The sequence below is a fragment of the Salmo salar genome, chromosome 17 (assembly GCF_965601325.2).
Source record: "Salmo salar chromosome 17, fSalSal1, whole genome shotgun sequence".
In the NCBI taxonomy this organism is placed as follows: domain Eukaryota; kingdom Metazoa; phylum Chordata; class Actinopteri; order Salmoniformes; family Salmonidae; genus Salmo; species Salmo salar.
In genome coordinates this window covers 23,296,822-23,320,032 of record NC_138307.1, presented here as the reverse complement: position 1 = coordinate 23,320,032, position 23,211 = coordinate 23,296,822, and the positions used below count along the sequence as shown (strand labels likewise).

At 44.6% G+C, this 23,211-nt stretch overlaps 2 protein-coding genes across 9 annotated transcripts in view; both read left to right on the top strand.

Moving 5' to 3' along the window:
- The first annotated feature begins 6,002 nt into the window (after positions 1–6,002).
- On the top strand, positions 6,003–13,744 carry acadl (acyl-CoA dehydrogenase long chain). The gene is made up of 11 exons (XM_014152509.3): positions 6,003–6,182; positions 7,091–7,267; positions 7,562–7,699; positions 10,063–10,227; positions 10,556–10,622; positions 10,818–10,982; positions 11,381–11,482; positions 11,734–11,847; positions 12,156–12,283; positions 12,556–12,642; positions 12,741–13,744. Exons 1-11 carry the CDS (start codon positions 6,097–6,099, stop codon positions 12,832–12,834), a joined length of 1,323 nt encoding a protein of 440 aa, XP_014007984.1. The 5' UTR covers positions 6,003–6,096; the 3' UTR covers positions 12,835–13,744.
- A 3,276-nt stretch (positions 13,745–17,020) lies between these two features.
- LOC106594619 (microtubule-associated protein 2) overlaps positions 17,021–23,211 on the top strand; it is a 99,568-nt gene continuing 93,377 nt past the window's right edge. For 5 of the 8 annotated variants that reach the window (XM_082963628.1, XM_082963627.1, XM_082963629.1 and 2 more), the window contains exon 1: positions 17,137–17,356. The gene's annotated coding sequence lies outside the window, so the exon portion shown is untranslated. Of the gene's footprint in view, positions 17,357–23,211 lie in introns of all 8 variants that reach the window. The other 3 variants (XM_082963632.1, XM_082963630.1, XM_082963631.1) reach the window with 3 other exon arrangements.

The following is a 23,211-nucleotide window of genomic DNA, read 5'->3' as shown; positions in this document are numbered from 1 at the left end:
TAACAACGAACAAACACGCACTAAACCATGTGGGAACCAGAGGGTTAAATAGGGAATAAATAATAATGTAATTGAAACCAAGTGTGTACAATCAAGACAAAACAAATGGACAATGAAATGTAGATCGATGGCGGCTAGAAAGCCAGTGACGTCGACCGCCGAACGCCGCCCGAACAGGGAAAGGCACCGACTTCGGCGGAGGTCGTGGCACTGCCTCCATGCCTCTTGGTCTGAGGCTTTGCGATAGTTAAAAGGCCAGTGCTAGAGGACCTGAGGGACCTACTGCGTAACATAACTTAAAAGCATGTCTGACATGTATTGGGGTGCACAATCGTGGATTGATTTAAAAACCAATAGAAGAATGTTTAAATGAATTCTAAAACTCACAGGCAGCCAGTGCAGAGACCTTAAAGCCGGTGTAATGTGTGCTATCCGTCTGGTCTTGGTCAGTACCTGTGCTGCAGCATTCTGTATGTTTTGCAGTTGACCAATGGCTTTCTTGGGTAGACCAGACATTACAGTAGTCAAGCCTGCTTTTAATAAAAGCATGGATGAGTCTCTGTTTCAGAGAAATGGTCGCACCTTGGCAATGTTCCTCAGCTGGTAAAAAGCTGTTTTGGTCACATTCCTAATGTGTGATTTGAAATTTAGTTCAGAATCTCAAACAACACCTAGGTGTTTTACCTGGTGTTTTATCTTTATTGCCCATGAATCTCTGTGCTATGGCTCCAACAATAAGTACCTCAGTCTTGTCTTGATTTAGCTGGAGGAAGTTGTGAGCCATCCAAGTATTTAACGCTGCCAAGGGGTAACATATAAACTGTACCAGACCCCAAATGGATCCTTGTGGAACGCCACATGTGATATGTATTTTCTCCTGAGTTAAGGGTGACAAACTCTCGACTGGTTAAATGGGCCCTAAACCAATTTAGAACTGGACTGGAGAGGCAAACCCACCTCTCCAGTCTGTCCAGAAGGGCATCATAGTCAACAGTGTTGAATGCAGCACTTAAATCTAAGAGTACAAGGACAGAGAGCTTTTCGGCATCTGTGTTGGCTCTAAGATCATTTACCACTTTAACTAAAGCTGTCATTGTGCTGTGGCGGGCACGAAAACCAGATTGGAATTTTTCAAAACATGATACAGTTGGCTAAGAGCTGAAGAATCTAGATGACTTTTCTTCAGAAGGGGTTTCACCATAGCAGTTTTTAGTGCGGTGGGGAAAGAGGCTGTGAACATGGAGTGATTAACAATAGCTTTCACTTCTTCAGATGTGCAATTAAAAACTGTTTTGAAGGTGGTGGGAATAGGATTGAGAAGGCAGGTAGAAGGCTTAAGTTGTGATATAACTTTCCTGCGCATGTCTGTGTCAACCAGGGAAAATACATCCATAGTGCCTTTGCATGGTAGGCTAGGGCAAATATCATAACTTCCCATCAGGTATTCTTTGACTGATACCCAGCCTAATGATGGTAATCTTATCTCTGAAATATGCTGAAAACTCATCACATTTACAGTACCAGTCATTCCAGGGTTTTTCTTAATTTTTTACTATTTTCTATGTTGTAGAATAAAAGTGAAGACATCAAAACTATGAAATAACACATATGGAATCATGTAGTAAGCAAAAAAGTGTTAAACAAATCAAAATATATTTAATATTTCAGATTCTTCAAAGTAGCCACTCTTTTTGAATTGATGACAGCTTTGCACACTCTTGGCATTCTCTCAACCAGCTTCATGAGGTAGTCACCTGGAATGCATTTAAATGAACAGGGGTGCCTTGTTAATTTGTGGAATTTCTTTCCTTTTAAATGAGTTTGAGCTAATCAGTTGTGTTGTGACAAGGTAGAGTTGGTATACAGGAGATATCCCTATTTGGTAAAAGACCAAGTCCATATTATGGCAAGAACAGCTCAAATAAGCAAAGCTAAATGACACTCCATCATTACTTTAAGACATGAAGGTCAGTCAATCCGGAAAATTTCTTGAAGTGCAGTGGCAAAAACCATCAAGCGCTATGATGAAACTGGCTCTCATGAGGACCACCACAGGAAAGGAAGACCCAGAGTTACCTCTGCTGCAGAGGATAAGTTCATTAGAGTTACCAGCCTCAGAAATTGCAGCCCAAATAAATGCTTCACAGAGTTCAAGTAACAGACACATCTCAACAGCAACTGTTCAGAGGAGACTGTGTGAATCAGGCCTTCATGGTCGAATTGCTGCAAAGAAACCACTACTAAAGGACACCAATAAGAAGAAGAGACTTTCTTGGGCCAAGAAACATGGGCAATGGACATTAGACCGGTGGAAATCTGTCCTTTGGTCTGATGAGTCCAAATCTGAGATTGTTGGTTCCAACCGCTGTGTGTTTGTGAGATGCAGAGTAGGTGAACAGATGACCTCCGCATGTGTGGTTCCCACCATGAAGCATGGAGGAGGTGGTGTGATTGTGTGGGGGTGCTTTGCTGGTGACACTGTGATTTATTTAGAATTCAAGGCACACTTAACCAGCATGGCTACCACAGCATTCTGCAGCGATACGCCATCCCATCTGGTTTGCGCTCAGAGGGACTATCATTTGTTTTTCAACAGGACAATGACCCAACACACCTCCAGGCTGTGTAAGGGCTATCTGACCAAGAAGGAGAGTGATGGAGTGCTGCATCAGATGACCTGGCCTCCACAATCACCCGACCTCAACCCATTTGAGATGGTTTGGGATGAGTTGGACCGCAGAGTGAAGGAAAAGCAGCCAACAAGTTCTCAGCATATGTGGGAACTCCTTCAAGACTATTGGGAAATCATTCCAGGGAAATCTGGTTGAAAGAATGCCAAGAGTGTGCAAAGCTGTCATCAGGCAAAGGGTGGCTACTTTGAAGAATCTCAAATATATTTTAATTTGTTTAACACTTTTTTTGGTTACTACATGATTCCATATGTGTTATTTCACAGTTTTGATGTCTTCACGTTTATTCTACAATGTAGAAAGTAGTACAAATAAAGAGAGACCCTGGAATGAGTAGGTGTGTCCAAACTTTTGACTGGTCTATATATATATATATATATACACACAAAATCTATATTTATGTGAACAACTTACCTCACTTGTTGACTGAAAGAAGACACCGCTGAATCTCTACAGTAACATGTTGCAACAGTAAGTTAGTGGGATCAAAGAGGAAGACTGAATAAGACATCACAAAATAACGTTTTTTTCCATCAACTGTTTGACACATTTTCAGAAACTTGATCCGTTGTCAGAATACCTATCAATGATGCATTGGGTCCAATGAAGATAAGTTAGTTGATTTATTATGGATTTATGAAATAATACGACCAGAAGTCTTATGTTGTGGATGGAATGAATGAATACGTTTGCAGTCAATCACTGTCAAACAAACCTGGATGAAACCAATGCAACATCCATGTCGGTCAATGCTAAGTGGGTTCCTTGGGACATCGAACTCTGACGAACTCTAGGGTCATCCCAAGGACCCCACTTAGCATCTGAGCCGTGCCATTAATCCATTTATGGGTATTGAAGTGTCATCAAGTAATATATCAAGAGTGGCTATATCATAAAGCATTTTTGTACTGCAGAAGATGTACGTTTGCCCACTCTGAAACTCCACTGTAAAACATGATCTATTCTCTGGTACATACTTGCTGTTGAATGAAATGACCAATTCAAAAAGCTAGTTCACAATGTCTTGATTACCCGGAGTATGAAGTATGAGCCACCTTAGTCATAGACTGTTCTCTCTGCTACCACACGGCAAGCGGTAAAAGGCTCCTTAACAGTTTCTACCTCCAAGCCATAAAACTGCTAAACAGTTCATCAAATGGCTACCCGGACTATTTGCATTGCCCCCCCCCCCCCCTTTTTTATGATGCTGCTACTCGCTGTTTATTGTCTATGCATAGTCACTTTACCCCTACCTACATGACATATTACCTCAATAACATGTATCCCCACACATTGACTCGGTACCGGTACCCCCTGTATATAGCCTAATTATTGTTATTTTATTGTGTTACTTTCTTTTTTTTTAATACTTTCGTTTATTTAGTAAATATTTTCTTAGCTCTTATTTTACTTGAAGCTGCACTGTTGGTTAAAATTATTAAGGACTTGTAAGTAGGCATTTCATGGTAAGGTCTACACCTGTTGTATTCAGCGCATGTGACGAATACGATTTGATTTCTACTGTGAAAATCGACTCTAAAATATAACACAAAACGTACTGCCTTTTGAATAGCACAACAGATTTAAATGTTTTGTTAAAAATCTCACTGGATTATTGTTGAAGCCCAAATCCCATATTACCCTAGTATACAGTGCATCTGGAAAGTATTCAGACCCCTTCACTTTTTCCACATTTAGTTACGTTCTGTTATTCTAAAATGTGATTAAATAGTTTTTCCCCTCAATCACTACACAATACTCCATAATGACAAAGCAAAAACATTTTTAGAAATTATCACATTTACGTAAGTATTCAGACCCTTCACTCAGTACTTTGTTAGAGCACCTTTGGCAGCGATTACAGCCTCGAGTCCTCTTGGGTATGACGCTACAAGCTTGGCACACCTGTATTTGGGGAGTTTCTCCCATTCTTCTCTGCAGATCCTATCAAGCTCGGTCAGGTTGGATGGGGAACGTCGCTGCACAGCTATTTTCAGGTCTCTCCAGAGATGTTTGATCGGGTTCGTCGGGAGGCTGGGCCACTCAAGAACATTCAGAGACTTGTCCAGAAGCCACTTCTGCATTATCTTGGCTGTGTGCGTTAGGGTCGTTGTCCAGTTGGAAGGTGAACCTTCACCCCAGTCTGAGGTCCTGAGCGCTCTGGAGCAGGATATCATCAAGGATCTCTCTGTACTTTGGTCTGTTCATCTTTTCCTTAATCCTGAATAGTCTCCCAGTCCTTGACACTGAAAAACCTCCAACAGCATGATGCTGCCACCTCCATGCTTCACCGTAGGGATGGTGCCAAGTTTGCTCCAGATGTGATGCTTGGTATTTAGGCCAAAGAGTTCAGTCTTGGTTTCATCAGTGTAAAGAATCTTGTTTGTCATGGTATGAGAGTCCTTTAGGTGCCTTTTGTCAAACTCCAAGGGGGCTGTCATGTGCGTTTTACTGAGGAGTGGCTTCCGTCTGGCCACTCACCATAAAGGCCTGATTGGTGGAATGCTGCAAGAGATGGTTGTCCTTCTAGAAGGTTCTCCCATTTCCACAAAGGAACTCTGGAGCTCTGTCAGAGTGACCATCGGGTTCTTGGTCACCTCCCTGACCAAGGCTCTTCTCCCCCGATTGCTCAGTTTGGCCTGGGTGGACAGCTCTATGAAGAGTCTTGGTGGTTCCAAACTACTTCAATTTAATAATGACGAAGGCCACTGTGTTCTTGGGGACCTTCAGTGCTGCAGAAATGTTTTGGTACCCTTCCCCAGATCTGTGCCTCGACACAATCCTGTCTCGGTGCGCTGCGGACAATTCCTTCGACCTCGTGGCTTGGTTTTGCACTGACATGCACTGTCAACTGCGGGACCTTATATAGACAGGTGTGTGCCTTTCCAAATCATGTCCAATCAATTGAATTTACCACCGGTGGACTTCCAATGAAGTTGTAGAAACATCTCAATGATGATCAATGGAAACAGGATGCACCTGAGCTCAATTTTGAGTCTCCTAGCAAAGGGTCTGAATACTTATTTATATAAGGCATTTCTGATTTTACATGTTTAATACATTTGCAAGCATTTCTAAAACCCTGTTTTCGCTTTGTCATTATGGGGCATTGTGTGTCGATTGATAGGAAACAATAATAATTTAATCCTTTTCAGAATAAGGATGTAACGTAACAAAATGTGGAAAAAGTGAAGGGGTCTGAATACTTTCCGATTGCACTGTATATCATCCATTTATGTTTGGAATGTGTAAAATCTGATGTAATATGTTAATTCAGCAGGCCTTACCTCCGCCCAGTAGATGGCAGCAAATTCAACAGATGAGACCGTAGCCTACCCTTGAAATACTGAGAGAAGAAACGCATTCACTTTTGTTGTGTCTGTTGCTTAAGGCGGTACAGAGGAAAATGTTGTCAAAAGCTGTCAAAACGTGTTATTCTGGTGTGAAAAATGTTTGTCGAGGTGGACAAGTACTTTGTTCTGCAAATGCCAGGTGCGTGTCGTAGTTTTGCATGCACATTTTACGGCGGAAACGGTGTGCGTAGATATGCTAATCATAAACGTTAATTTACTGTCATTGAGGAGGAAATAAAGTTCGTTGTTTTAAACATAAATGTTTTTGTTAGACGGCCTTGTCATATATTTAGTCCGGAAGCAAAATATAGCTACTTATAGTGTTCAACATTGTCTGTTGACCTGCTAATGGCTAAACTGGGACACAGTCACCTTTGGCACACTTTCCCAGAAATGACCTTTTTGTATTTTTTATTTAGTTATTTCACCTTTATTTAACCAGGTAGGCCAGTTGAGAACAATTTCTCATTTACAACAGCGACCTGGCCAAGATAAAGCAAAGCAGTGCGACAAAAACAACAGAGTTCCACACGGTGGATAAACAAACGTACAGTCAATAACACAATAGAAAAGCCTACCTAACGTGTTCCTTGAAATATGAAGTAACTAGTGGGTTTGAGTTTGTAAGTCAGATATCAAACACTGCTAGCTACAGGTTTTTACACCAGATAATGTGATTTAATTTGTAGATACATCGCTGCATACTCGCTAAGTTATTCATGAACCTGACTATTTTGGTTGATCGACTGGTTGTTTTGTTTGCTCCTAGGTTTGGTCGCATTAACCTAAATACATTAGGAATGTCATTCTAGATTACTCAGCCCACCATGGGGGCTAGTCTCATTCCATGACTCAATCCACTACTAACTACACTGATCTCAGAATAAGTCAGTTTATAACTTTTTTAGCAAAAACAGAAGTGTTTCAGTACCACACCTAAAGATTAAATGTGGACTTTGTAGGACACGTTAGGCCTTACGACAGCCTTGTTATGCCCTTAGACCAACATGTAGTTTATTTGTAAGTGCCCGTGCCTCCATTTCCCAGAATGCAGCATAGCCAGCCCCAGGAAGGGAAAGCTCCCCCGTCCAATCGGCCAGAGACGTCCAGCGCCAAGACTCTGATGGACATCGGCACCCGCAGGATCTTCAACGAGGACCATGACATGTTCAGGGAGAGTGTCCGACGTTTCTGGACAGAGGAGGTGGTGCCCTACCACAAGGAGTATGTATTGACTGTCTGTAACCATCTCTGCATGTGCCTAGTGTCCCCCACCAGGGTCCTGTTCATTAAGTACCAAACGGTAGGAAACTGACTGAAAGCGGGAGGAAACAGCTGAACACTCGTTTTCCATTGCACAATGTTTTGAAATGGTTTTGCTATTGTGTGACCTAATAAACAGGCCCTGGTGATCAAGCTTTTTTTTTCTTTAGTGAAAATGGTTTTCATGATGTGATTGTATTGTGATGACTCAATGCTGACTTAAGGTATGGTCTCTGTCTTCCCTCCCCCCTCCAGGTGGGAGAAGGCAGGTATGGTGAGCAGGGAGCTGTGGCAGAAGGCTGGGGAGCAGGGTCTGTTGGGCATCCTCACTCCAGAGGAGCACGGTGGAATCGGAGGTGATCTGCTGTCTGCAGCTGTGATGTGGGAGGAGCAGTGAGTATCTTGTCCTGATCAGGGATCAGCTCCCCACAGTCCATATATAATAATGAAAATTATTATAATCTAAACTGATCCTAGATCAGCACTCGTACTCTGAGATGCTATATGAATACAGGCCCTGGTGTCCTATGTGTAGGAGTTGGTTGATTGTCTAGTAATTCCCCAAGCCCTATTGCTATGACCATGGGCGTATATCAGAATGTAACAGTTGTGATATATTTCAAACAACTTTCATGTCTCTCCTGGTTGAGGATCCAAGGCCTCAGATCAGCTTGGCAAATGGCTGACAACATGACCAGACCCCAATAACCCACAGAAGAGAAGAGGAGGAGGAGGGGGGGGGGGGGGGTTGAGATGGTTTTGACACCTTAACACTCTGTCATAAATTAGGATGGTGGGAAATCTCCCCCCCAGAAGATTTTTGCCACCACAACTAACACCCACTCCTGACCAGAGTGCTTAAAAGGACTCGCTAAGAATGAACATATTCAGACCAGAAGACGTGAAGCATGAGCTAAACGTTACAAATAGTTGAAACTCATTAAGACCAGAAAATGTGTAGCTGTGGCTACATGGCTGAAAATGGCCAGATCTTTGAATCTCCACATGATGTGAAGAAGAGAAAGACGAGACCTTAACATTGCCAGTCTGCAGCTGAGCTACCCAGTGACACGAGCCTACCAGACGAGCTAAATTACTTCTGTTCGCTTCAAGGCAAGTAACACTGAAGCATGCATGAGAGCATCAGCTGTTCCAGATGACTGTGTGATCACACTCTCCGTAGCCAATGTGAGTAAGACCTTTAAACAGGTCAATATTACCAGGACGTGTACTCCGAGCATGTGCTGACCAACTGGCAAGTTTCTTCACTGACATTTTCAACCTGTCCCTGACTGAGTCTGTAATACCAACATGTTTCAAGCAGACCACCATAGTCCCTGTGCCCAAGAACACTAAGGTAACCTGCCTAAATGACTACCAACCCGTAGCACTCACGTCTGTAGGCATGAAGTGCTTTGAAAGGCTGGTCATGGCTCACATCAACACCATTATCCCAGAAACTCTAGACCCTGCACCCCGCCCCAACAGATCCACAGATGACGCAATCTCTATTGCCCTCAATACTGCCCTTTCCCAACTGGACAAAAGGAACACCTATGTGAGAATACTATTAATTGACTACAGCTCAGCGTTCAACACCATAGTGCCCTCAAAGCTCATCACTAAGCTAAGGACCCTGGGACTAAACACCTCCCTCTGCAACTGGATCCTGGACTTCCTGACGGGCCGCCCCCAAGTGGTAAGGATAGGTAACAACACATCCGCCATGCTGATCCTCAACACAGGGGCCCCTCAGGGGTGCGTGCTCAGTCCCCTCCTGTACTCCCTGTTCACTCATGACTGCACGGCCAGTCACGACTCCAACGCCATCATCAAGTTTGCCGATGACAGTGGTAGGCCTGATCACCAACAACAATGAGACAGCCTATAGGGAGGAGGTCAGAGACCTGACATGGTCCAAACGCACTAAGACAGTCGTGAAGAGGGCACGATAAAGCCTATTGCCCCTCAGGAGACTGAAAAGGTTTTGTCATTGGGTCCTCAGATCCTCAAAAGGTTCTACAGCTGCACCATTGAGAGCATCCTGACTGGTTGCATCATTGCCTGGTATGGCAACTGCTTGGCCTCCGACCGCAAGGCGCTACAGAGTGTAGTGCGTACGGCCCAGTTCATCACTGGGGCCAAGCTTCCTACCATCCAGGACCTCTATACCAGGCGGTGTCAGAGGAAAGCCCTAACAATTGTCAGATTCCAGCCACCCTAGTCATGGACTCTTCTCTCTGCTACCGCACGGCAAGCGGTACTGGAGCACCAGGTCTAGGTCCAAAAGGCTTCTTAACAGCTTCTACCCCAAAGCTGTAAGACTCCTGAACATTTAATCAAAGGGCTACCCAGAACATTCTTTTACGCTGCTGCTAGTCACTTTAACTCTACCTACATATACATATTTCCTCAATTACCATGACTAACCTGTACCCCCGCACATTGACTCTGTACCGGTACCCCCTGTATATAGCCTCGCTATTGTTATTTTAATGCTGCTATTTAATTATTTGTTACTTTTATTTTCTATTTTTTACTTAACACTTTTTTTTCCTTCTTAAAGCATTGTTGGTTAAGGGCATGTAGGTAAGCATTTCACTGTAAGGTGACAAATTTTGATTTGAACACTACCTCCCTCCCACCAACTCATACACATACTCACAGTCAACAGTCCCCCTCGACACCCACACACACAATCACCCCCTCCCACCCAGCAGACCCCTCTCCTCACCCTGTCTCTCTTACTCTTCAAGGATGTACTCTAACTGCTCTGGCCCAGGCTTTGCCCTCCACTCTGAAATCTGCATGCCCTACATCAGTAACTATGGCTCCAAGGAACAGATCGATCGCTTCATACCCCAGATGGCTGCTGGGACCTGCATCGGGGCTATCGCCATGACGGAGCCAGGAGCTGGCAGGTGAGGACTTTTAACACGACTGGGCCAAGCTGACCCGAGCTGTACTGCATTGGTCTGCTTCGGCATCTTTAGTTGCTGGACCCCTACTGGAAAGGACGATGTGAAAAGAAAATATCCCAGCAGGCACAATACGGTTTGGGTCGGCACGATGCTGTAAAAATGGTTAATTTAATAGGCTATACTTTCAGCATGACAATTTGACAATGGTAAGGTCAATGTGGGGGTCATTCTGCTTGTTTTCTATTTTCATTGTCTTCTCCAACTTCTACCTCTGTCTAGCCAATAGCAGTCCATCCTAAAGATCCTCTCTTCTCACCTTTCTACCCAGTGACCTCCAAGGTGTCAGGACGTATGCTAAGAAGGACGGCGATGACTGGATCCTCAACGGCAACAAGGTGCTTTCAGGGTGGATGTGGTTTAACCAGACTCCGGTTGTGTTCAGTAGGGCACACTGTAGCAAAACGTTTTGCATTGGAGAACAACAATCTGTATTCTTGTTTGACAAATTCGAGTAGTGCCTCTCCATTTCAAAATGTTTTCTCCCAACTGAATATGACCCATGTCATTGACTTCTGTCCATTGACCCACAGGTGTTCATCACCAATGGCTGTATGGCCGACATGGTGATCGTGGTGACCGTAACGAACCGCGAGGCGAAAACAGCGGCCCACGGGATCAGCCTCTTCCTGGTGGAGAAAGGAATGCCAGGCTTCCAGGCGGGCAAGAAGCTGGAGAAGATTGGCCTGATGGCACAGGTACAGTCAGAATTCTCAATTGCTAGTTTTTAACCCCCTCTTGTTAAGGGGCCATTTTGACCACCTGGCTGGGTTCAAATACTTTTGATTTCCTTTTCAAATCCTTTGACTTTGATTGAGCCTGCATGTTTTTTACTTTTTTTTTACTATTCCTTTGGTTCCATTGCGTAGTTCAAGCTTAATCGAAGGCCGCTAAAGTATTTGAAAGAAAACAAACACGATTGAATCCAGGTCTGGTGAAATGAAAAGACCCCTCGTTGCTTCAAACAGTCGGTTTGACATTGATGTCCCTTGAGAAGTGGATTCAGGTGACCAGAAGGGGTCACGGTCATGTCAGCCCATTTTCTAGAACAGCCATTACCTTCTATATATATTAACTGTTGTCTCTCTGTCCTCAGGACACGGCTGAGCTGTTCTTTGAGGACGTGCGTCTCCCTGCTTCTGCCCTGCTGGGACAGGCCAACAAGGGCTTCTACTACCTGATGAACGAGCTGCCACAGGTACACCTTTCAGAGATGAATTACACTTGCAATGATATACCAGGGTTGGGGTCAGTTACATTTCAATTCAGGAAGTAAACTGAAATTGCAATACCAGTTGTATTTATTTAAAAAGCAATGACTGAGTAGAAGGGAATTGACCCCTAACCTATTCCTATGTACTCGATTGTCACAAAGGTATGGCTATATCTAGTAGTTACAAACCACGTCATTATTAATGCTCTTCACCTTCTTTCCTCTTGTTCTTCCAGGAGCGCCTACTGATTGCAGACATGGCCATTGCCAGCAGTGAGTTCATGTTTGAGGAGACCAGGAACTATGTGACTCAGAGGAAGGCTTTCGGCAAGACCATCGCTCACCTTCAGGTTGGATAGCATTATCTTTCACTCGTATTTCTGCTGTAGTAACAGGTATGTTTTCAGTGTAGTGAACACTAGCTCTATTCGGGTGGTAGGTAACCTAGGTTAGAGAAGCTGAATCAAAGTGGGGACTGAACTAGCAACTAGAGGGCTGTTGGTGTCAGACCCCGTCTCTCCTACCGTTGTGCCCTTGAGCAAGGCACTTAACCTCAAACTAGCTCCATAGGACACATTTCTGTTTGATCAGATGGATGAATAAAGTTGTAGTATATTGAAGTGATCCACTAACTCCATCCCCCTGTCTCATGGTGCAGACTGTGCAGCACAAGCTGGCAGAGCTGAAGACTGAGATCTGTGTGGGCCGATCCTTTTTAGACAACTGTCTCCAGCTCCACGCAGAGAAACGCCTGGACTCTCAAACAGCCTCTATGGCCAAGTACTGGTGAGAACACTACCAGATACTAAACCTAATTTCACCAGCTTTATGGTACTCCAGTCCAGAACTGTCAGTGTGTTTGACGTGTAAAGTGCACTTGCACATCCGCCCTTATGGATTTAAAGGGAGTGAATTGGTATAAGAGTAATGCTGGAGATGTCTTTCCAGACAATGCTTTTAAACCCATGATGAAGTGTTGAAGTGCACACTTCAGGGAGAAGGGTAGAGAATTGAGACACCTCTGTATCGTCTGACTTGACTTTTTTGTTGTTTATCAGGGCGTCTGACCTCCAGAACTCTGTGGCCACCCGGTGTCTGCAGCTCCACGGAGGCTGGGGCTACATGTGGGAGTACCCCATCGCCAAGTGAGTGACAGTGCTGTCTTTGCCATGGAAATATAACACGTTTTTCTATTTAGTTCTGTGCTGTCAGTGCATATGAAAATCCTCTCTCTCCCCATCAGGGCGTTTGTGGACTCCCGTATCCAGCCCATCTATGGAGGCACCAATGAGATCATGAAGGAGCTGATCGCCCGCAGTATCGTCAGCCAGAAGTGAGGGAGACGTCCCAGTGACATCACCATGGAGGAGAGCTGGGAAGTGGTTAACATAAGTCTCTTAACACCAACAGCAGTTTTGACTGGGTTAGCTGCTGAGCTGGTTGTCCGTGCCTTTTGAAGTGATGTTCTCCGAAGGTTGGCCAGTGGTATTTCTGGGGTGAATCTGAACTTTCACTTAAGTCAAATTTTCACTTAGTCTCCCATAGACTTCAGTGCAGGACTGAGATAAACATTTTGCTTAAGTGGAACTTAGCATTCACTCCACTTTGAATAAGCATGGCGTGAAATAATAGATATTCAGGTTTTCTCATTTATTTGCTAATATTGCTGGGAATATGTGGTTTTAACACTCTAGATGTAGGATTGTTTATCCCTTTGGGCTTCCACAAAGTCAACAATATGTTCTTGAATCCGTCCTTCCTTTCACACTTGAAATCTAAGAAGTTTGAAACATTGATCAAATAAATGCACAGTTAAATTGTGTATTTTTGTTATACTGTAAATCTGTCTGTCCTGCTGTGTTTATGGGGGTAGAAAACTAAATGGTATAGTCATGTACGTTATAATGTTTTAGTTTGAATGAACAGTATTTTATCCATCCATTTGTTCGTAACACCTAACCTGAAGTGCCCTTGCGTTCTTCTCCTGATAACTATTGATGGTCAGCATTAAAAGGGAAAGGGGGTATACCTAGTCAGTTGTACAACTGAATGCATTCAACTGAAATGTCTTTCGCATTTAACCCAACCCCTCTGAATCAGAGAGGTGCGGGGGGGCTGACTTAACACCACAACAAGCTGTGAATTACAACATTGCAGTATGGTTGAACATTTTAAACCCCACCTTTTTTAATTTTGATTGTAATGTAATAATATTGCTTGTTTATTAAAGTTATACAATTTTGGTGATCCCTCTTACAATTTTCATTTGGTTCTATTGTGTTCTGTCAGTTTCATGAAGACGTGGGGTGTTATGTCAGTTTCATGAAGACGTGGGGTGTTCTGTCAGTTTCATGAAGACGTGGGGTGTTCTGTCAGTTTCATGAAGACGCGGGGTGTTCTGTCAGTTTCATGAAGACGTGGGGTGTTCTGTCAGTTTCATGAAGACGTGGGGTGTTCTGTCAGTTTCATGAAGACGCGGGGTGTTCTGTCAGTTTCATGAAGACGTGGGGTGTTCTGTCAGTTTCATGAAGACGTGGGGTGTTCTGTCAGTTTCATGAAGACGTGGGGTGTTCTGTCAGTTTCATGAAGACGTGGGGTGTTCTGTCAGTTTCATGAAGACGCGGGGTGTTCTGTCAGTTTCATGAAGACGCGGGGTGTTCTGTCAGTTTCTTGAAGACGTGGGGTGTTCTGTCAGTTTCATGAAGACGTTCTATTGCTGTGGATGAAGGCATACAGGAATAATGCGTCATAATGCATTATAAGCCTGGTTTTGGGTTGTGCGTCTGTGGTACGTGAGAAGATGTGAGCCTGAGATTGATGCCCTCGTGACAGCTCTGGAGGACGAGAACGGCAGCCTCAACTACTACGGTTAATAGTCTTCTGCGCAATGCTATCTCATGCTATGTATTATTTTAACCACAAGATGGCAGTAAGTCTTGTGAACCATTAAACCTGGGTTTTATTCCATATCAATAGGATGTGTCTGTCTACTAGGAGCATTTTCATTAGCTTTGGTTCTATTCCTTTTTATTTTTTATCAATTCCTATACGTATGGTTTTGATAATATTGAAGGTAACAGGATGATTAAAGCTTAGTGGAGTGGTATGGGCAATTCCATTAAAAGCTTCTGTCCCAGGTGCGTATTCTCTATACGTAGTGCACTACTTTTGACTAGAGTCCTATGAAGTAGTGCACTACTTTTGACCAGAGCCCTATGAAGTAGTGTGCTACTTTTGACCAGAGCTCTATAGGGTTTCATTTGGGGTGCACAGCTGGTAACAGGGTCCTAGCATTAGCAAGCAGGTCAATGCACCGACTAGCCTACTGTAGCATGCATATATATATATATATATATATATATATATATATATATATATACTGCTCAAAAAAATAAAGGGAACACTTAAACAACACATCATAGATCTGAATAAAAGAAATAATCTTATTAAATACTTTTTTCTTTACATAGTTGAATGTGCTGACAACAAAATCATACAAAAATAATAAATGGAAATCCAATTTATCAACCCATGGAGGTCTGGATTTGGAGTCACACTCAAAATTAAAGTGGAAAACCACACTACAGGCTGATCCAACTTTGATGTAATGTCCTTAAAACAAGTCAAAATGAGGCTCAGTAGTGTGTGTGGCCTCCACGTGCCTGTATGACCTCCCTACAACGCCTGGGCATGCTCCTGATGAGGTGGCGGATGGTCTCCTGAGGGATCTCCTCCCAGACCTGGACTAAAGCATCCGCCAACTCCTGGACAGTCTGTGGTGCAACGTGGCGTTGGTGGATGGAGCGAGACATGATGTCCCAGATGTGCTCAATTGGATTCAGGTCTGGGGAACGGGCGGGCCAGTCCATAGCATCAATGCCTTCCTCTTGCAGGAACTGCTGACACACTCCAGCCACATGAGGTCTAGCATTGTCTTGCATTAGGAGGAACCCAGGGCCAACCGCACCAGCATATGGTCTCACAAGGGGTCTGAGGATCTCATCTCGGTACCTAATGGCAGTCAGGCTACCTCTGGCGAGCACATGTAGGGCTGTGCGGCCCCCCAAAGAAATGCCACCCCACACCATGACTGACCCACCGCCAAACCGGTCTTGCTGGAGGATGTTGCAGGCAGCAGAAGGTTCTCCACGGCGTCTCCAGACTCTGTCACGTCTGTCACGTGCTCAGTGTGAACCTGCTTTCATCTGTGAACAGCACAGCGCGCCAGTGGCGAATTTGCCAATCTTGGTGTTCTCTGGCAAATGCCAAATGTCCTGCACGGTGTTGGGCTGTAAGCACAACCCCCACCTGTGGACGTCGGGCCCTCATACCACCCTCATGGAGTCTGTTTCTGACCGTTTGAGCAGACACATGCACATTTGTGGCCTGCTGGAGGTCATTTTGCAGGGCTCTGGCAGTGCTTCTCCTGCTCCTCCTTGCACAAAGGCGGAGGTAGCGGTCCTGCTGCTGGGTTGTTGCCCTCCTACGGCCTCCTCCACGTCTCCTGATGTACTGGCCTGTCTCCTGGTAGCGCCTCCATGCTCTGGACACTACGCTGACAGACACAGCAAACCTTCTTGCCACAGCTCGCATTGATGTGCCATCCTGGATGAGCTGCACTACCTGAGCCACTTGTGTGGGTTGTAGACTCCGTCTCATGCTACCACTAGAGTGAAAGCACCGCCAGCATTCAAAAGTGACCAAAACATCAGCCAGGAAGCATAAGAACTGAGAAGTTGTCTGTGGTCCCCACCTGCAGAACCACTCCTTTATTGGGGGTGTCTTGCTAATTGCCTATAATTTCCACCTGTTGTCTATTCCATTTGCACAACAGCATGTGACATTTATTGTCAATCAGTGTTGCTTCCTAAGTGGACAATTTGATTTCAGAGAAGTGTGATTGACTTGGAGTTACATTGTGTTGTTTAAGTGTTCCCTTTATTTTTTTGAGCAGTGTATATATATATGGATGTAGCATGTAGGTTAGTCTCACCAACAGACAACGCAGCAAGCTACTGCTCTGACACTGCAAGGGAACAAAGCAGCAAGCTACTGCTCTGACACTGCAAGGATAGCTATATACTGTTGGCTAACGTACATAGCTTGATTTAGGTTGAGTTGGATGTCTTGAGTTGTTTTTACATGATCAAGCTGGTGTTTCAGTTGTGCTAGTATGCTGCTGTCAGGGGGAAAATGCCTGTGGCCAGCTGGCATGGGTACACATGTTATCTGTTTAAGGAGAGGGAGAGTCAATCTGCTCCAACCCCCACATTCCCCCAAATCCTACAGTGCCAGTCTTGGCACGGGAACCAGACATGGTGTGGCTGGGATCCCATGGGGGAAGACAAGAGCAGCTGCTCCCTTGATGAATCCAGTTTCCCTCTTTCCCTCGCTCTTTCTCCCGATATCCTCTCTCCTCCCCACCCCCATCTCCTCTTTCCCCTCCACATCTCTCTCACTCCTCAACCAGTGCCGCACCCCTCCCTGTAAGCAGAGCAATGCAATGCAGCTACTCACAGAAGCCCATCCATCCTCTTACATGTAGCTCCCCGTGTGTGTGTGTGTGTGTGTGTGTGTGTGTGTGTGTGTGTGTGTGTGTGTGTGTGTGTGTGTGTGTGTGTGTGTGTGTGTGTGTGTGTGTGTGTGTGTGTGTGTGTGGCTGCGCATGCGTGCGTGTGTGTGGGAGCGAGAACCTGCAACCGTTGGTTGCATACAAATGAATGCGCCACTACTGATGTAATTACGGCATTTGAACGCAGTGGGAAGGGTCAGAGAGTCCGACATCTCTTTGCGTTGTCACTAGGGCTCAAGGCACAGTGCACAAGGGATTTATTTATACGGTTCATTTGCCACGAACAGGTAAGGGAAATGCGATATTGAATTTATTCAATTTAAAGGCAAAGCATGGTTAATTATGTTTTAATTACATTTAAATGAATTGCACTTTCAACACACTTGATTTAGTTTAGATAAAAAGTTTGATGTTCTCGGAATCACTAAAAGCATTGAAGGTGGCTTCTAATCCGAGTTGTTGCGCATTTAGGAAAGGCATGTGTTAAATTGTTTGTGCTATATCCTAGTTAAAAATGACAACCTTGTTTGTTAACTTGGTAAGAATACTACTGCATTTTACCTTTGAGAATGAACAAGGTTTGCACATCAGCCTCACCCTTACGAGAGAAAGGCTTAGTCGGCATGTCCATTCGTCTGCTTTTTTGCTACCATCTCGTTTTACTTACTTTTTTGTTTTACCTCACACCTTAAAGTGTTTATTTGTCTCGTAAAAATGCGTAATAAAAAGCCCGTTAGTATTTTTGTTGGTCAGCGTGTGAGCGCTCCGGGGCTGCGGGCTGTGCCCATTGTTCAGGTCCACCATGCATGGTGCTGAAACGGTGCGGGGGCTGCTCTGGCGGATAACTGCAGTAACCGCCCCAGCCTGCTATAGCCTACTCTCTGCCTAATCCCAGATTTAAACTAGGCCTACGGTTTTGTATAGCAATATAGGCCTATTGGTGGTATCTTTGTTATTCGTTGTTTATTGTTTATTCACTCTTCATGACGTATAGGCAGGAGCAGTGTTCTAGATCTGATTTGAATGGAGTCTAGGAGCCATACCGGTAGATACAGGAGACCTGCAGTGTAGTCCTACTTACAGCATTCAGCACTGCAGTCGAAACCAATGCCCCACAAACCCCGTCAATATGCATCGCAATTGTTAACAATGAAAGAGGTGTGGTCATTTTTACATTTTGAAGTTTCACAGCAATAGACAATATCAAGCATCTGAAAAACTCAGATGTGAGAGCTTCTGAAAAAGCACACCCAGACAAATACTTCTGCATTGCCAGGTGCCAACCCTAGACAGCAGCTAGTCTTCTAAGAGTATTGATGTAATAAGTACATCTACAACATACAGTATAGCTAGTTTACAGGACATATTCAAAACGTATTTATTAAAAAACACCTATTTTCCCTCTAAATACTGGGCAGTGCCTAGAGCCCTTAGTTCATATAATGTTATGTGAATCAAATAGCAGCATTGGACATAATTATATTTCCAATATTGAACCAATTCCACATTATTACATTGTGATTCTGTGCTCTTTGTGAATCCCCCGTAACAGGCCAGTGTCTGCAGCCAGTACAGCTAATAGATGAAAACCTCTATACCTCAGTTTGATGTCCTGACACTTTACAGTAGATACTGATCTCATTCGGACTCTGTTTCCATTACTCTGGCCTGACTGGAGTCTGATTGAAGTGCTATAGTGCTGCTATGCGTTCTCTGATCTAAACGCCTGGTCTTTACATCTTGATGGAGTACAGGGACGTTTGAGTTCCCATGTCTGGATGTGAGAACATTCCTGTGTATAATATAGGGTCTGTGGGGATTTAATGTCCACATAAAACATTCTGTATTGTACAGTAGGATATTAAGGTACACGTACGGTATAGGCCTGCCTACTGATCAATACCTCTGGAAAACATGGATGTGTTATGGGAACCAAATTAAAACGCTGTGAATGTTACTGTGCGAATACTGTAGATGTTACAGTACAGTATAGATGAAACATAAAATAAACATTTATCAGTAATACACAATATGGTTTGGGTTTGAGACCCAGAAACAGCTTGGACCTTTCCTGGTTAAACTATCCTTCAGTCTGTTAACCAGGCTACCTTTGACCCCCTACGCTAGTAACACTCCTCCTCAATGTCTTTTATCTAGAGATTAGCGGGTGCTCAGTCCAAGCCAAATGGGGTTTGACAAAGTACATTAGTGAGTACACACTGGACGTGTGTATCCGGGTCCCCCATCTCTCCTGTATGGACATTATTCTATCAGCCTAGATTGGGGTAACTGTAATCACAGGAACGGTAATTGAAATGACCTTAATCACAACCTTGAGCGGTACTCTGACTGAGCCCTGAGGAGCCCCAACTGCGGTTCAGTTTCAATCTTCTCCACACTTTGCTGTTGCAAGCCTGGGAAACTGAGTCTGTCTCGAGTGCCACGTGGGAAATGGATACACACGTCAGCTCTGGTTATGTCAAACATGCACACTTGGCTCTGGAGACTTCATTTTCCAGCGGTAGAAGTTTTGTTTGGATTGAAAAACCATTCATAGGTCTATTTGTACTGTAGGAGTTTGCAAACAGACTTGACGCTAATTTCATCCTAAAGTGTGCGTTTAGCTTTTGTCACGCGGATTGGGAATAGTGGCTTGCAGTGCCAGAATGCAGGGGAAACTAGTTCTCTTGTAACGTCTGTCGTAGTGATTAGACCAAGGCGCAGCGGGTTGCGTGCTCATCATTATATTTATTATAAACATGAACACGGAAAAACAAGACAGTAAACAGTTTTGCAGGCTAGACTATAAGCAATGCAAAAACAACTACCCACCATCAGACAGGTGAAAACAAGCTCCCTAAATATGGCTCTCAATCAGGAACAACGATGTACAGCTGTTCCTGATTGAGAGCCACACCAGGCCAACAAAGAAATACACAAACTAGAAAAACCTAGAACACCAACACCAGAACATATACCAAAAACCCCGGAACACAAAAATACAATACCCCTCTACATACACATAACCCCCAAACCATATAAAACAAATACCCCCTGCCACGTCCTGACCAAACTAAAATAACAAATAACCCCTATTACTGGTCAGGACGTGACATCTCTGCAGTCTCTCTCTCTTTCTGCCTCTCTCTCTTTCTGCCTCTCTCTCTCTTTCTGCCTCTCTCCCTCTCTCTATCTCTCTTGGTGGCTTTTGAGTGAGAGGTAAGAATGTGTCTGATGAGAGAAAGCCCACATGCAGGCAGGGTTGTTGGCTAACTCCAACCAGACCACCTGTACACTGACAGAGGGAGATACTTTAGCCACATTACACTGTTGAGTCTATCATCAATGGACTTTTCTAACTGTGATGACCTCTAGTAAGACACCGTGCAGTCGTGTATGTGTGTGTACAGTGAGGGGAAAAAAGTATTTGATCCCCTGCTGATTTTGTACGTTTGCCCACTGACAAAGAAATGATCAGTCTATAATTTTAATGGTAGGTTTATTTGAACAGTGAGAGACAGAATAACAACAAAAAAATCCAGAAAAACGTATATCAAAAATGTTATAAAATTATTTGCATTTTAATGAGGGAAATAAGTATTTGACCCCTCTGCAAAACATGACTTAGTACTTGGTGGAAAAACCCTTGTTGGCAATCACAGAGGTCAGACGTTTCTTGTAGTTGGCCACCAGGTTTGCACACATCTCAGGAGGGATTTTGTCCCACTCCTCTTTGCAGGTCTTCTCCAAGTCATTAAGGTTTCGAGGCTGACGTTTGGCAACTCAAACCTTCAGCTCCCTCCACAGATTTTCTATGGGATTAAGGTCTGGAGACTGGCTAGGCCACTCCAGGACCTTAATGTGCTTCTTCTTGAGTCACTCCTTTGTTGCCTTGGCCGTTTGTTTTGGGTCATTGTCATGCTGGAATACCCATCCACGACCCATTTTCAATGCCCTGGCTGAGGGAAGGAGGTTCTCAACCAAGATTTGACGGTACATGGCCCCGTCCATCGTCCCTTTGATGCGGTGAAGTTGTCCTGTCCCCTTAGCAGAAAAACACCCCCAAAGCATAATGTTTCCACCTCCATGTTTGACGGTGGGGATGGTGTTCTTGGGGTCATAGGCAGCGTTCCTCCTCCTCCAAACACGGTGAGTTGAGTTGATGCAAAAGAGCTCCATTTTGGTCTCAGCTGACCACAACACTTTCACCCAGTTGTCCTCTGAATCATTCAGATGTTCATTGGCAAACTTCAGACAGGCATGTATATGTGCTTTCTTGAGCAGGGGGACCTTGTGGGCGCTGCAGGATTTCAGTCCTTCACGGCGTAGTGTGTTACCAATTGTTTTCTTGGTGACTATGGTCCCAGCTGCCTTGAGATCATTGACAAGATCCTCGCGTGTAGTTCTTGGCTGATCCCTCACCGTTCTCATGATCATTGCAACTCCACGGGGTGAGATCTTGCATGGAGCCCCAGGCCGAGGGAGATTGACAGTTCTTTTGTGTTTCTTCCATTAGCAAATAATCGCACCAACTGTTGTCACCTTCTCACCAAGCTGCTTGGCAATGGTCTTGTAGCCCATTCCAGTCTTGTGTAGGTCTACAATCTTGTCCCTGACATCCTTGGAGAGCTCTTTGGTCTTGGCCATGGTGGAGAGTTTGGAATCTGATTGATTGATTGCTTCTGTGGACAGGTGTCTTTTATACAGGTAACAAACTGAGATTAGGAGCACTCCCTTTAAGAGTGTGCTCCTAATCTCAGCTCGTTACCTGTATAAAAGACACCTGGGAACCAGAAATCTTTCTGATTGAGAGGGGGTAAAATACTTATTTCCCTCATTAAAATGCAAATCAATTTATAACATTTTTGACATGCGTTTTTCTGGATTTCTTTGTTGTTATTCTGTCTCTCACTGTTCAAATAAACCTACCATTAAAATTATAGAATTATCATTTCCTTGTCAGTGGGCAAACGTACAAAATCAGCAGGGGATCAAATAGTTTTTCCCTCACTGTATGTGTGTGAACATGGCCTCTCTACAGGCGTCTAATGAGAGGTGGCTGTGGGGTGGTTTAATGTGTGATTAAGTCTCAAGGTGCCTGAGCTGTCTGTGGAGTCTAAGCTAATTCTCACATGTCTAACAGACCAGCCGGTCTACTGACCTCCAGCTAGGACACACACACACACACACACACACACACTGCACACACGCACGCACGCACGCACGCACGCACGCACGCACGCACACACACACACACACACACACACACACACACACACAGACAGAGAGAGTCCAGAGTTGAGTTTGAGGGGTATAGGGAATAGGAAGCAAGTTAGACCGCAGACAGAGTCAGGGCTAAGACCCTGGCTGTGGGTGACCAAGACTCTCCCCTCCCTAGAAGCCACTCTGCCCAATCACTCCTGACAGCCCATGTCACAGTGCATCACAGAGCTGTCCCCTTCCCATATCACAGAGGACAAACACTAGGACACACACTAGAACACACACTAGGACACACACTAGGACACACACTAGAACACACGCTAGGACACACACTAGGACACACACTAGGACACACGCTAGGACACACGCTAGGACACCCGCTAGGACACACACTAGGATACACACTAGGACACACACAAGAACACACACTAGGACACCTATTAGAACACACACTAGGACACCCACTAGAACACACACTAGGACACCCACTAGAACACACACTAGAACACACACTAGGAAACCCACTAGAACACACACTAGGACACCCACTAGAACACAGACTAGGACACCCACTAGAACACACACTAGGACACACACTAGGAAACCCACTAGAACACACACTAGGACACACACTAGGACACCCACTAGGACACCCACTAGAACACACACTAGGACACCCACTAGGACACCCACTAGGACACCCACTAGAACACACACTAGGACACACACTAGGAAACCCACTAGAACACACACTAGGACACACACTAGAACACACACTAGAACACACTCTAGTACACACACTAGGACACACACTAGGCGACACACTAGGACACCCACTAGGTCACCCACTAGGATACCCACTAGGATACCCACTAGGACACCCACTAGAACACCCACTAGGACACCCACTAGGACACCC

Bases quoted from the DNA above. Each gene is read 5' to 3' on its own strand.
- acadl (XM_014152509.3), top strand. From the start codon at position 6,097: ATGTTGTCAAAAGCTGTCAAAACGTGTTATTCTGGTGTGAAAAATGTT. The intron at 6,183-7,090 runs GTGCGTGTCGTA...TCCATTTCCCAG, and splicing joins CTTTGTTCTGCAAATGCCAG to AATGCAGCATAGCCAGCCCC. The intron at 10,228-10,555 runs GTGAGGACTTTT...CTTTCTACCCAG, and splicing joins ACGGAGCCAGGAGCTGGCAG to TGACCTCCAAGGTGTCAGGA.